General features: G+C 36.5%; 1 protein-coding gene across 4 annotated transcripts in view; it reads left to right on the top strand.

The window, feature by feature from the left end:
• The window catches only part of CERT1 (ceramide transporter 1), a 77,077-nt gene extending 66,129 nt beyond the window's left edge, over window positions 1-10,948 (top strand). For all 4 annotated transcript variants that reach the window (XM_030470873.1, XM_030470872.1, XM_030470874.1 and 1 more), the window contains 7 exons: window positions 3,936-4,031; window positions 4,730-4,862; window positions 4,970-5,040; window positions 6,286-6,414; window positions 7,199-7,328; window positions 9,301-9,437; window positions 10,715-10,948. In XM_030470873.1, the coding sequence (XP_030326733.1) occupies window positions 3,936-4,031; window positions 4,730-4,862; window positions 4,970-5,040; window positions 6,286-6,414; window positions 7,199-7,328; window positions 9,301-9,428 (687 nt within the window). In that variant the 3' untranslated portion in view covers window positions 9,429-9,437; window positions 10,715-10,948. The remainder of the gene's footprint in view (window positions 1-3,935; window positions 4,032-4,729; window positions 4,863-4,969; window positions 5,041-6,285; window positions 6,415-7,198; window positions 7,329-9,300; window positions 9,438-10,714) is intronic.
• Window positions 10,949-13,923: the final 2,975 nt, after the last annotated feature.

Genomic DNA, 13,923 nt, shown 5'->3' with positions numbered 1-13,923 from the left:
TATACAAAATTACTCTAGGTGCTTGCTCTGAAGATTGTAGTTCGGTGCAGGATTATGTAGGTGAGGTCATATAGTTGCTTTTAGTCTCAAAAAAAGTTTTTCAGACATGGCATTCATGCCATTAGGTTTTTTTTTCTGCTGTAGTCTATATGTGATTGTGAATATGGAGCTTCCTTCTGGGATCTGTTATTTTGGGCTTTTTTAGAAATCGTTAATGAATGCTGCAACAACCTGCTTTTTCAAATAGAAGGAATGGACTTTCTTTTGTTTAACAGAGTATGGAATTGTACCACTTGCTGACTGTACTACCTGCTTTGTGAGCAGGACCCTATAAGTTAAGGACTTGCTGATTGGACTGAAATCCCAACACTTGCATTGACCATTTGCAGTCAATATCTGAAATTTTAACCTATCACAAGGGAAAAAAATTGGAGGTCATGTAGCACAACACTGATAGGCTCCTCTACCAGTACTCCAGTAGTCAAGTTAGTTTTTCAAGTTTCTTTTTGTTCTGGGGGGAGGGAATCAAATAAGACAAAGCAAGTTTGGTTCTAAACACAGGAGCTGGTTGTCTGTAAGGCTGTGAATACATTGGCAGTTCAATATAAGGGAAACTCTTAGCTGCTAAAGCATGCAGGCCTCCTCATTTTCATCTTTTATGCCTGTGACAACATTTGTACATTCAAACCTGAGTTCCAGAGCACTAGTGTGCCTGAAAAACTAACAACTTAAAAACAAATCTTAGGTGGATTGGGTCCTTATGACAATAATGCAAAGAGAGGTTAAGAATCAGGATCAAATGGACTGGAGTCAAGTTGTTGCTCTTTTCAGCTGCCGCATGGATTATACTACATAGAAGTTACTACTGAGTGCCGTCAAATGCAGTTTCAAGTTAATGGACATACTGCAGAAAGGATGATCATCTTAACTTATAGGAAGCTACTCTCCCACAGCCCACCGCCCCAAATGTTTTCCCTAGAACAAATTTTTGCCAGATCAACAAGTCAGTCTACCTGCTCTGGAATTTCATTGCTACTGAATAAGCAGGTAACAGACCATGAAGAGAAAAGCAGCACACCTTCTTTTGGTGGCAATGTGCCCTGGACCTTACTAATACGAGATTGGCCTCTGTCCCCAGGCTGAGCATTTGGCTTTTGGAAAGGCAAGCTAATATCTTGATTCTGAATAAATGTGAGTTGTTTCTAGACTTCATTCATATGAAGAGAATTTTGGAATCAGTAAAAGGTCAAGTAGAAACTTGCAGCCTCTTTTTTAAGATTGAGAAGTGTAAGTGTGTATTCTGCTTGGACCTGGTTCTTCAGTGTGCCTCTATAAAGGCGTTAATTTGTCTTTGCCAGTTGAATAGGAGATCAGATCACTTTCTAATAAAATGCAGTTTCTTTTGAAAGTGCATGTCACTTTCTGTTAAAGAACTATCCAATTTTAAAATGGATTGAGGTGTTGTGAGGGCCTTTAAAGTGAAGAACTTCTCACTGAGTGTTCAGGCCAAGACTGCGTGGCATACAGGTTACAAGTATTTTTGCACACCGTTGCTGTAGCTTGCCAGGAACCCAGAGGTAATAATTTGGCCTCTCCAACTGGAAAGGAGCTGTGAATCTTCACTCTCTGCCTCTGAAAGAGGTGCAGGTTGACAGACAGTGACCAGTGTGTAGATTATGTGCAATTTGGGCAGGTCGCATGCACATGGCAGTTGTAGGTACTGCAATTCCTTGGTGAAGCAGAAGTAAGAAACTGTTTAGGTTGCACTCCTGTGGATGCCTTCTTCTCTTTTTACCTTGCTCTTCTTCTCATCCCTCTGATTTTAGCATAAAGCAAAATGCAGTAAAAGACAAAACAAACCTACAAAAGCTAGCTTTGTCCTTAACAGATTAGGAACGAGGGGAGAAGAGACATAGTGACCTGAAGGTGTTGCAGGTAAATGTTGGGAGCATGGTGAGGATTCCTTCCTGAAAGAAGCGTGATCTAGAGCTAATAAATGGAATACTTAAATAACTCACTGTACGAAACCTGCTAGTAACTGGTAGGAAAAGATAGCCTGTGTAAAAGCAGAAACACAAATTGTGTGAATGGTTTTAATTCATTTTAACTCCAAACCAAAAACTCAAAGACACCACCCCAGACTGGACTGATAAGATTTCCTTCTGTGGAGAAGTCTGTAGTTAAATAAGAGAAGCTAGAATTTCCATCCAATGGATTTTATTTTTTATGTTGTACTTTGACTTGATTCAGTTACCTTTTTTCTTCCTGGTTTTCAGTGTGTTGCCCATGGAGAACATAGTACAGACAAAATGGCTTGTTTTAAATTAAATAACACATTTCAACTGTGTTTCATGTCAGATAAAGATGATTAAGTATTCTTTAGTTTTGCTTTTTGTTTGTACTACTTGCTTAAATATGTTTTATAGGTTATTTTATAGGTACACCAGACTTAATATTTTTTTAAGTTGTGCAAAGCCATTTATGAGTTCAGACTGTTAATCTTGTGATTGTGCACTTCTTAAGCTAATCTCTGTGTTGCTCAATTAACTAACCTTTGCTTGTAGTGCTTTTCTTTTTGAAGTAAAAAACCCCACAACTGTTTCTAGTAATTCAGGAAAATAGTGTCAATCACATGGACTTACTTGCTGTGACAAGTTTCAGTAGTCATCTACTTTTTGAGTGGAAGAAAGTTACTGAAGTGTTTCCAGTACTTGTAAGCATGACAACAGATTCTTTTTATTTTTGCTTTTATTTTTATTTGCAGGTGAGTAGGATTTGGAAAGGGATGGGGAGCCAAAGAAACAGAATAAGATTGTGTATTTAAAATAAAAATCCATTTCCTGTCCCAGCACCCATTTTCACACACATTCCATGAAAAAAAAAACCACCACCACCCCCCCCCCCAAAAAAAAAAAAAAAGGTATTTGCAGACATAGCAGCTCCCAGTACCTAAAGGGGCCTCCAAGAAATCTGGAGAGGGACTTCTTAAAGGGGCATGTAGTGACAGGACAAGGGGGAATGGCTTTATAAACTGAAAGAGGATAGATTTAAATTAGATATTAGGAAGAAATTCTTCCCTGTGAGGCGCTGGCAGAGGCGCTGGCATGGGTTGCCCAGAGAAGCTGTGGCTGCCCCACCCCTGGCAGTGCTCAAGGCCAAGTTGGACGGGGCTTGGAGCAACCTGGCCTAGTGGAAGGTGTCCCTGCCCATGGCAGGAATTTGGAACTAGGTCCCTTCTAACCCAAACCTTTCTATGATTGATAAAGATGTACCAAATATTTGGCCTGTATGAAAAGCACACAAGAGTCTAGATAAATAATTTTTAAATTAGTATTTTATAAGAATAGTGTCTCTGAACAAATCTTTTGAATGTAAGCATTTTGTTTCTTTTTTCTAGCAGGCAACTGTGCAAAAATGTCAATGAAACAGAATAGGCATGCTTTGCCCATGACTGTTTCTTTCAGTGCTATTCCAGTATGACTTTTGATATTCACTCACTTTTTTAGAGCTTGTCTGTCTTTCTCCCTCTTCCTCCCAACCTTTGTTAAGCTTTTTAAATGCTCTTCAGTTAATATCTTACAGTGCATTGTAATTCTGTGTAGAGATACGTGAAGTAAGTTCCTATATGCTGAAATAAAACTGTCTTAGATAGAAATAGTGAGCTTTGACAGTTTACAGAGGTGCAAGGAAGGGATAGGAAGTAGCTGGACAGGATGAAGGTGGAAGTTGATTCACAGTTTTTGCTTCTTTTTCTGAAGGCCAGAGGTATCTGCTTGTTCTTAACCTGTAATAGAAAGCTCTGTTGTCCAAATTCAGGTCCTGCACAGGATTTGAAGTATTGACTTCTGGCTTCGAGTACTGTACAGTCTCTGCCCAAGAAGATGGAAGGAATGAGTTAAAAATGTATATTTTTTATTTTTTTTTTTCCTTTAAAGGTGGAAGAGATGGTACAAAACCATATGACATATTCCTTGCAAGATGTAGGAGGAGATGCCAATTGGCAGCTAGTGGTAGAAGAAGGAGAAATGAAGGTAAACATTTGGGATTTTGCTTAACTGATATAAGATGATATGCTGTGAAGATAGATACTTTCAGTCTGGTGGACTTGACACTGTTACATTTATGTCTGGACTTAATGATCTTAAGGATCTTTTCCAACCTACGAGATTCTATGATTGTCTGGGAGTACTGTCACTCAGCAAGTTATGCTGTTAAAGCTTCTGAGAATAGGATTGTTTGTTCTGGCCTGGAGTCCACAAGAGTTGTGGTTTCTACCATATTTATTCATACAAAACCATATGCAACTCTTGCAGTAACTTTGTCTTTGCAGATTCCTTTCTCATTATTTCCTACTTAAAACTTGGTATCAAAATAATGTGTAAATTTGATGTATGAAAATGTTAGAGTAGCAAGTTACTGTGTTTGCTGCTCTACTCTGCTTGCATGGATTCTTGTGCATAGTGATAATTAAGGTAGCTTAATAATTCTTGGAGTAGAGATTCTTGAAATAGTTACGTGAATTGCCATGAAAGGATGTCTGCATTGGTACTTACCAGAGAACACTGACATGGCAAATTATTCATGTGTTAGTCTTATAGGTAAGTGGGTGGTTTGATGGTTTTGGTTGTTTTGTTGGGTTTTTTTTTTTTAATTATATTTTTAAAAAATTCACACATGATCAGTTTTGACAATTTCTGTTCTGCATTTCTTTCTTTGTATTTGGTTATAGGTATACAGAAGAGAGGTGGAAGAGAATGGAATAGTTTTAGATCCTTTGAAAGCAACCCATGCTGTTAAAGGGGTAACAGGGCATGAAGTCTGCCACTACTTCTGGAATGTTGATGTTCGTAATGACTGGGAAAGTAAGGAATTGGTTCTTAAGCTTTGTGTGTTTATCGGCAAGGATGTTGCTTATTACACTGACCTAATGTGTGTGCTTGATTTCTCTCTCCTCCCCCTCCTTTTTCAGCAACAATTGAAAATTTCCATGTTGTGGAAAATTTAGCTGATAATGCAATCATCATTTACCAGACACATAAGGTAATAACTCTTAAGTTTTATATGTTCTAATCTTATTCTGAATATTTTAACGGCTTAACAACTTAAATACTGTTCAGAAACAACATTTCAGAGCAAGTTCTCTATTAAACTGCAGCTTTGTCAGATAGCATAATTGGTTGTGCTTGTGTCCAATAGAACTTGTAATAACAAATGAGGACTGTTTTTAATCTCTAAATGTATTGCTGCCAGTAAGGCAAGAGCCTTATAAAGGAAATGGAAGCAATTAATGAACACTGGCCTACAAAGAAGAAACCTATACCATTATATGGTGTGCTTTTTTGACAATAACACAAGCTATTGTTGACCACAATTAGTTGACATACACATTTGTATTATGAGGTGGTATAATTGCTGGTACAACATTTGTTCTCGTAACTTCATTATGTCGTGTGTGTGTTCCGCACCTCACCCCCCACCAGTTCTGGTATATATTTACTAAAATGTTTGTTTGCATTATAATGCAACAACTATAACTTAAATATTTATAAATATGTTCAAAAAATGTTCAGAATCGTTTTAACCATGCATGCTTCCATTATAAAACCAAATATTTTTCTTTGCTAATTTTACCAATAATGCGGTTACCATAAAACATTTTTGTGATTTTTGAGTGAGACAGTTGTGTAAACTATACAGTATTGTAATTAAAGCTAGACTTTTTTCCCCTATTAAGTGTCAGGAAAATGGCTTCTGTATATTTTCTTATTAGACATTTTCGTTTCTGAAACTTTCTCTTAGATAGTATGAGTTTACCATATGTGTCTTACTGAAGTATTAGCTTTTTGAAATAATATTTGTTTTAAATAGGTCTCTCCTCACTCTCTCTGGAGAGTAAGTGTAGATGCATCTATTTATACTTCAAACTAGTTCAGTTTGTAGCTTACAAGTATTAACTTCAAATGTAAGCCTGACTTTGAGGGAACAGGAGAAGAGCTGCTTCTTCCTGTTTGTCTACTGAAAAAGTAATTCCAGCTTGGTTTTCTGCATTTCAAAGGCCTTAAATTTTTGCTACCCCCCCCGCCCCTTTTTTTTTTAATGGAACAATCAGATAACCTGATATGCAGCTGTGTAACAACTATGTTCTGTTACAGTACTAACTTGAAGAAACTTACTTAAATAACATGACTGACCTGTTTTGCCTTGCTTGCTTTTAACTTTATCTAAGGGTAGTAAGTGCTTAATTCGCAAAACTGGAAAAGCTTATATTCAGGTGTCTCTCTGCAGAGGGTGTGGCCAGCTTCTCAAAGGGATGTGCTGTATTTGTCTGCCATCAGAAAGATACCAGCATTCAGTGAAAATGATCCTGAAACCTGGATTGTGTGCAATTTCTCTGTAGAACATGACAGTGCTCCTGTAAGTATTTATTTTCATTCTATCAAGGTCTACTATTACGATAACATTTTCTATTATTTGGTGATGCGTGTGCAATACTGGGGGGGTTGGATATGCAAAAATTCAGTTTATTTAAACCAGGTCATACAATGACCTTATGAAAGCATTCTGAGCCAAAAGCTTTCCAGCCTTATCTCAAAAGTTGTCAGATTTAAGGCGCTGCAGCAGAACGGAAGCAAAATTTCTGGAGATGTGAAAACATTTTAAAGAATTGGGGTTATATTGTATGGAATCAAATCAATAACTGCTCAGTATTGTCAGATACAGGAATAAGCTTGTATAATTGTGATACGGAATCTGTTAAATTTCCATCTTAGACAGGTTCTGTGAGATAGTAGCAATGATTGTTTTCTTTGGAATATTTCTGTGCTGATTGCTATGTCACAGCCTGTTTACAAGGGAAAAGTTACTAACTGATATTTGTGAATACTGGTGCATTATTCTTTAAATATTTCTTTACTCATTTGTCAGAATAATTGAAGTAATTCACTTGCAATGTGTATTAAGCAAACCTGAGATTCAGGCATTTTGGTTAAGCCCTTTCCCTACTTACCATGTGCCTTTCATTTCACTCACATTCGTGTTACATCCACATAGTGCTAGACAGCAAATTCTCAGATACACAGCTTCTGGAGTGTCTTAGCCTTTATAGTAAATTAAAATCTTCGCAGTCAAGTATGCTGAAACAAATTCAATTTGAGGTTTACAAATGTTTCTTTTTTTTTTTTTTTCTTTTTTTTGGTAGCTGAATAATCGCTGTGTCCGTGCCAAAATAAATATTGCTATGATTTGTCAGACATTAGTAAGCCCACCAGAGGGGAACAAGGAAATAAGCAGGGACAACATCCTATGCAAGATTACATATGTAGCTAATGGTAAGTCTAACATTTTTCAGTATGACATGCATGATATAATCTAATTCTGGGAAGCTGAATACTGACAAAAAAGTTTGATGCAGTTTTCTGTTAAATTTATATATAGCATCACCCTTTTGGTCTTCATGTTCAGAAAGACTTGAATTAATGTGCTACGTGAATCAGTGAATGGGATCATTCATTGTGTGGCATTCTAGGAGGAATAAATGGAAGTTGTGTAACTTAGTCCTAAGTACAGAACCTTGAGTGGAGGAGGGTGGGCAGAAGAAATGTCTACAACTGGGATGACTTTGGCATAACTTTTAGTTTCAGTAATAGTATGTTTTTTCATGTATTGCTATATTCCTCCTGATTCATCTTGCCAAGCTGAGAAGCTGCTGATAGCAAATACACAGTTCTTACCCTCGTGTTAAGAAGCAGCGCATACATTTTGCATAAGGATGTTTGCAAGCTGTTATCGGGGTTTAAGCCCAGATGGTAACTCAGCACCATGCTGAGTGAGTTGCTCGCTCACTGCTCACCTTATTCTCCCCCACTCCCGGTAGGGTGGGAAGGAGAATCGAAAGAGTGTAAACCCGACGGGTTGAGATAAGAACAGTCCAGTAACTAAAGTATAATACAAAACCACTACTGCTACCACTACTAATAATAATGATAAGGGAAATAACATGGGGAGAGAATATAAAACTAAAAAGGAAAGGCAAAAACAAACAACAATAAATAGCAGTGATGCACAATACAATTGCTTACCACCTGCCAACCGATACCCAGCCCAACCTGAACAGAGTCTGGCCTTCTGGGTGACTCCCCCCAGTCACATACAGGCATGATGTGCTGTGGTATGGAATACCCCTTTGGCTAGTTTGGGTCAGGTGTCCTGTCTCTGCTCCCTCCCGGCTTCCCGTGCCCCCCACTGGCAGAGCATGAGACTGAAAAGTCCTTGATCAGAGTAAACACTACTTAGCAACAACTAAAACATCGGTGTGTTATCAGCACTGTTCTCAGACTAAAGCCAAAACACAGCACTGCACCAGCTACTAAGAAGGAGAAACAATAACTGTTACAGCTGAACCCAGGACAGCTGTATAGTCTACTTTTTTAACTGATAAAATCCTTAGTATTGACTGAAAAGTTATCCAAGCCAAACTGTATTGTTACTGTAACCCAGTATTTAGCAGTGTATTGTAGTACTGGAGCTACATACTTGTTAGCTCCTCTCCTGCAGCTACAAAACACTTGAAGAGTAGCTCACATACTTACTACTTTTAACCACCTATTACATGGCATGCTAAAGAGTCAGTGCCTGAAAAATTGGTTCAGTAAATCTTTGCCATATAGGGGTGATGTAATTCATATTAAATTCTGTACAAATACTACTATATGGTTTTAAACCTTGGGGTAGGCTGCTTTTTTTCCTATTTAGAAGTTTCCTAATTACTTAAAAAAATACATTTTCATTGATAAATTCTGAACTGTGATTATATGGAAAGTAGCAGCTTTTTCAGCAAAATACTTGCCCTATGAATCAAAGTGTATTTTAGAATCAGACTGAGTTTTGTTTAGAGTGCTTTAAAAATAATTTGTAAGACATTGGCTATGTAGCAGTTCTGCAGACAAATGCAGCAGTTACTGAAAAATCAAGACTGACTTATGTTTTCTTTGAAATAAGAAGTAACTTGAATCTCTTGTTCTCTGTTTCCAAGAAACAGAAAACCATCTTCCATTTGGCATTCCCCAAAGACTCACAACACATCATGTTTAATGTTTTCTGAATAGTGGCAACATAGTCTTGAATATTAAGAATAGAAAGTGCTACAATACAAGCTTTAAGGGCATAAAAAAAGAAGTCTGCTGATCATTCTTCTTTCCTGTAACTTCAGAAAGAGTTGCAGGAATAATGAACTTAAATTTTCTTTTCTAGACTCTAGTGGATTTGCTGTATTTCAATGTCTGTCTTCCTATCTGCTTCTAGTGAATCCAGGAGGATGGGCGCCAGCATCAGTTTTACGGGCAGTGGCAAAACGAGAATATCCAAAATTCTTGAAGCGTTTTACATCCTATGTGCAGGAGAAGACAGCAGGAAAGCCTATTTTATTCTAGTGATAGCAGGTATACATTCCTTTTCCTCATTCTTGATCCACTGTTGTAAATTTAAGGCCAAACAGAAGCATGCAATCTAGAAATGTTTTGTCATGACTAGCATGAATTCAGTGCTTAGTTTTAATATATGTGTGCAATATATACATACCTGATCTAGTTGAAGATGTCCCTGCTCATTGCGGGGGTGTTGAACTAGTTGACCTTTGAAGGTCCCTTCCAACCCAAACTATTCTGTGATTCTAATTATTTTGTTAAACATTCATGTAACTCATGTATTATTAGCATAAAAAATAAGGGCTGCACAAGTTACCAAGTATTAGTTTTTGTAGACTTTTACTATTTATCTTGCAAGTTTTTGTGTACATGTCCAATTTATGTAGAAGTATAATGGATGAAGTATTTTTTCTCAGCTATCACAGACAATTTACAGTTCTGAAAAGAATACATACTGAAGTTTCTCTAGAGCATCATGAGATTTTGATATCTTAAATTTACTTGAAAAGGTGTATTTGATAGAATATTATGAAGGTCAAGGTATTCTTTTATATTGACAGAATAGTTTTGATCTAAGATTTTTATTAATGGAATTTTACTGACAGACCAGTGTTGATTACTGCAGTATTTAAAAGGTTATGACTTAAATTTTTAGCCTTTCTGATGGGCCTTAAAAAGAAAAAGGATTTACAGATACTTTTAGTCAATGAATGTATTTTAATGGTATAGGTCATTGGGCTAATCTAAAATGATTTTAACATTTAAATGTGATACTACATTAGAAGAGGATTTCTTGATCACTTTGGGGTCTGTCTCAACTTGTCAGACATCAGCCTTAGTGCTAAGTAAGGCTTTGCTTAATTTTTGTTAGTGTAGACTCTTAATGAAGTATATATCATGTTATTACTGTAGTGTTAAACCATCAAATTCCATTTGGTTGTTCTGGTATTACAGCATGATCTGATAATGAGTTTTTATCTCTTTTTCTATGCATGACATAGGCCACCTCTATTTTTGGTTCTATTTATTATGTCAGACTCCAAAAGCCTTAGTCATCTGATTACTTCTGTAACAGGTTGCCCTGTAATGATTGATGTTTTCAATTGTATATTGTTAGAGAACTAGTGTAGGCGAACCTTCAAAAACGCAGCTGTTTTTAAAGCCAACATGAGCCAACAGTTCAAATGTGATCATAGCAGCGCTGATGCTATTTAAGATGTTTAACAAGTTCTTGTTTTCCAATTAGTGTTCAAATGTTTCAGTGCTGTGTTTTTGCCTTTGCTTACCTGCAGAGATTGGAACAAGACTGAGTGAGCATTCCACGTTGGAGAAGTGACCATGCATAGAGCACTCCATGCTGGAACGAAGGATCTACAGTCTTTTTATGGCCCAAGTTCTAGGCTTTATATACTGAAGTGAAGAAGGTGTTGCAACACCACGAAGCTGAATATTTAACACTAGCTCTCTCCTGCTAACTTTTCTTGCTGAATCAGTGTGCAATTATAAATACATGTATTGATAACATGTATATGGCTCTATTTTGATTTGCTTGCTTTAGAAGAGGAAGAATGCATACAGCTTTGAATCTCCAATGTGGGTTACTGCTTTAATTTTAAAGAAGTTGCAGAATTTCACTGTCAGCCTTCCTAAGATACTCACAGAGTTTTTGTGCATGTCTAAAAAGCACAAAAGGCAAATGCACATATGGCATACTGTATGTGCTTTATGTGCACAAAAAATCTATGTGGTATTTTGGGGGGGAGGGAGGGACTTCGGTAAAGCCTAGGTGACTTATTGGTAGGTTTTGTTTTGCTTTGTATAATCACAGTTCATTGCTGCTGGTTTCTATACTGAATCATCTTGTCACATAAAATGTCAGTTAATAACTGAGGGCTGTCAATATCCTTATGACTTTGCCTTTTCTATTGTCTTACTCTTATGACGATCTTTGGTTCTGAAGGAGTAAGAGTGTGAAAAGCTTTATTTTTTCCAGATATCTTTATATTTCTATTGTATTTTTTAGTTATGTAATATGTGCTACCGAATTTTTGTTATTAAACACAATCCAGAAATATCTATGAAGATTCCCTATGAGATGGCAAGAGACTGCCTGAGAGCTAGAAGTCATCTGTCCATGATGTATGTGGACTGCTTTCTTGCATGATACCCAGGGCTTTCCCAAAGCTGTGAGAAGGTACACTATAATATTTATTGAAGTAATTTGGACTACACAGGACAACATTCCCAGATTAGAATGAGGATGAGTACATTATTTTCAGATCCTGCATGTGTTTTCCTCATCTTTATAAAGCCATGCTTTGAGGTTCATGTAGAAGATTATTTGCCTCTTGATCGAAACCCATCAGAGTTGTAAGGATGCATAGTTCTTATCAGAAAGTTCCCTTTAGTTGCTGTGGGAATTTAAATGTCAGATATTTGCCTGCCTTTGATTCTGGAGATACTTATTAGAAGAGGACTATGGCAGACTGGTACTGACTTTGGGGTCTCTCATCTGTGTCCCATAGTTGGAAATTCTTTAGAGACTGCTTGGCATTTCAGTAACAGGTGTATCTTCAGAAAAAAGTTTCAGATTTTTTTTTTTCCCAAAAGAAAGCTGAAAGGCTTATTTGAAATAGTATGGTAGGTGCCTGAAAATAAGTAAAATATAGTAACTTAATGAAGATTTGTTAAAAGATTAAGTGTGATCTGCACAGTGTTGAAAACTTTGTTCATCTTCTCTGTAGAGAGGAAATCATATATAAAACATGATTACACATGCATGCAGATTTCATGCTCCATAACTCTTCCCTTTTTATTTGCCTTTCTCTAATGGTGTGCATGGAATATGCCTTATTACAGAGTTACTCTGTTAATTTGAATATGTAGAAAAGTGCCTATATGGTAATGCTAGTAAGGCAAATAAGATGAAAATTTGTACATGTTTACTATATCATCAGTGAGCATTTTATATGGAGATGTAAAAAAAAAAAAAAAAAACTTATACCTCAAATGTACTTCATCTTTTTACAATCAACCAAGCAATGGTACATTCCACCATAGCCACTGATGGGAACTTTAAAAAACAAAACAAAAAAAAATCAAAAATATAGAGAGTTTGACTCCTGATTTGCCATTTCTGGTAATCGCTGGAACATGGGACGGGCAAGTTATTAATTTAATTGGATAGCTTTATTTTACAAAGGTATGGGAAGTTTACAAAGCAGTATATAAACCTATATCATTAGTTGCATTTGCACTAAATGTGGTGTACTTTTGCGATATATCCTGTAAATAAAATTACACTACAGATACTATTTGTAAAGAATACATTTTAATTTTAGATAAAGGCACTGGTACTTCACTACAGCTAGCCCTGCCCAATCAGAGTTGCAAGAGGCTTCTTAAAGGTTAGGGAAGGAGTTGCAAGACTGAGAAATTGGTATTAATTGACCTCTTTAAAAACCAAATTTAAAAAATGCAGTTCTCTGTAGGCCTCTCAAATTGTCTGTGTGTGAGTAGCCATTAGGCCCTTTATTCTGGAAGGGATCTTGCTTTCATGGTTTTATAAATTTGCAGAGTCTCTTGAACCCATCCGTCTCTTTCTTCAGTCACTGCCACATATCTATGCACTCTTGAGTTTACTTCTTCCTGTTAGCGGATGGGTAGTATTCATACAACTGTGGTGGTCTTTGCAGAAGCAGCTCCCAACTCTAGGATGGATGGTTTTATAAGCTGAACCAGTTTGAAGGGGTGAGAACGCAGCAATCTTTTCTACATCAGATCTCATTCTCTGAATATCTGCGTCCATTCGGAGAATGTGAATGTTACCTAATTAGATATGAAGGAAATTATTTGTTTTGAGAATGAGGATGAGATAGCCATTGTTATCCTGTTTGCGAACCTGAACGTCTTATTTTGACAAATTTATCTGTGACAAACATGATGCACTTTGGGGAAAAAAAAATAATTACCGTTTACTTAATTGGGCTGAGCTGGCTTATCTGAAGTTGTGCAGATTCTCTTTAATCAGATTGTCCACCTGTATTTTTGTCAAGTTGTACAGATAACGCTGTATTTGAATTGTCACTGTTCATCTACAGATTTAAAACATGAATCATATTTTTGAGTACCTTGAGTGTGTAGAGTGTAACTGTTCTATAATAGCTTTATGATCCTAATGATAAGTTTTAAAAATTAAAACAAGTTGGCTCTTCCATGTTACAATCACAAATTTAAAACCAGTATTTAAAAGTGAAAAGTATTAAAAATTATGAAGAAATATCCTGGTTTGTAGTTATTTTTAACTTTCAGTGCGTTGGAGAGACTGCTATAAAACACTTTTACCTTTTAACTAACTCCTTAGGTAATGGGTAGAGTTATATACAATATTATAATGTATGGAAAGCAGTTAACAGGAAAGCAGTTTGCTTCTAGTAATGAGGTTACCGAGATGAAAACTTGAATGCCACATTAGTTTATATATTAAAAAGCTTATTTTCTG

Source organism: Strigops habroptila, chromosome Z (genome assembly GCF_004027225.2).
Source record: "Strigops habroptila isolate Jane chromosome Z, bStrHab1.2.pri, whole genome shotgun sequence".
In the NCBI taxonomy this organism is placed as follows: domain Eukaryota; kingdom Metazoa; phylum Chordata; class Aves; order Psittaciformes; family Psittacidae; genus Strigops; species Strigops habroptila.
The sequence above is the reverse complement of the archived record's forward strand: the minus strand, read 5'-3'. Positions and strand labels throughout refer to the sequence as shown.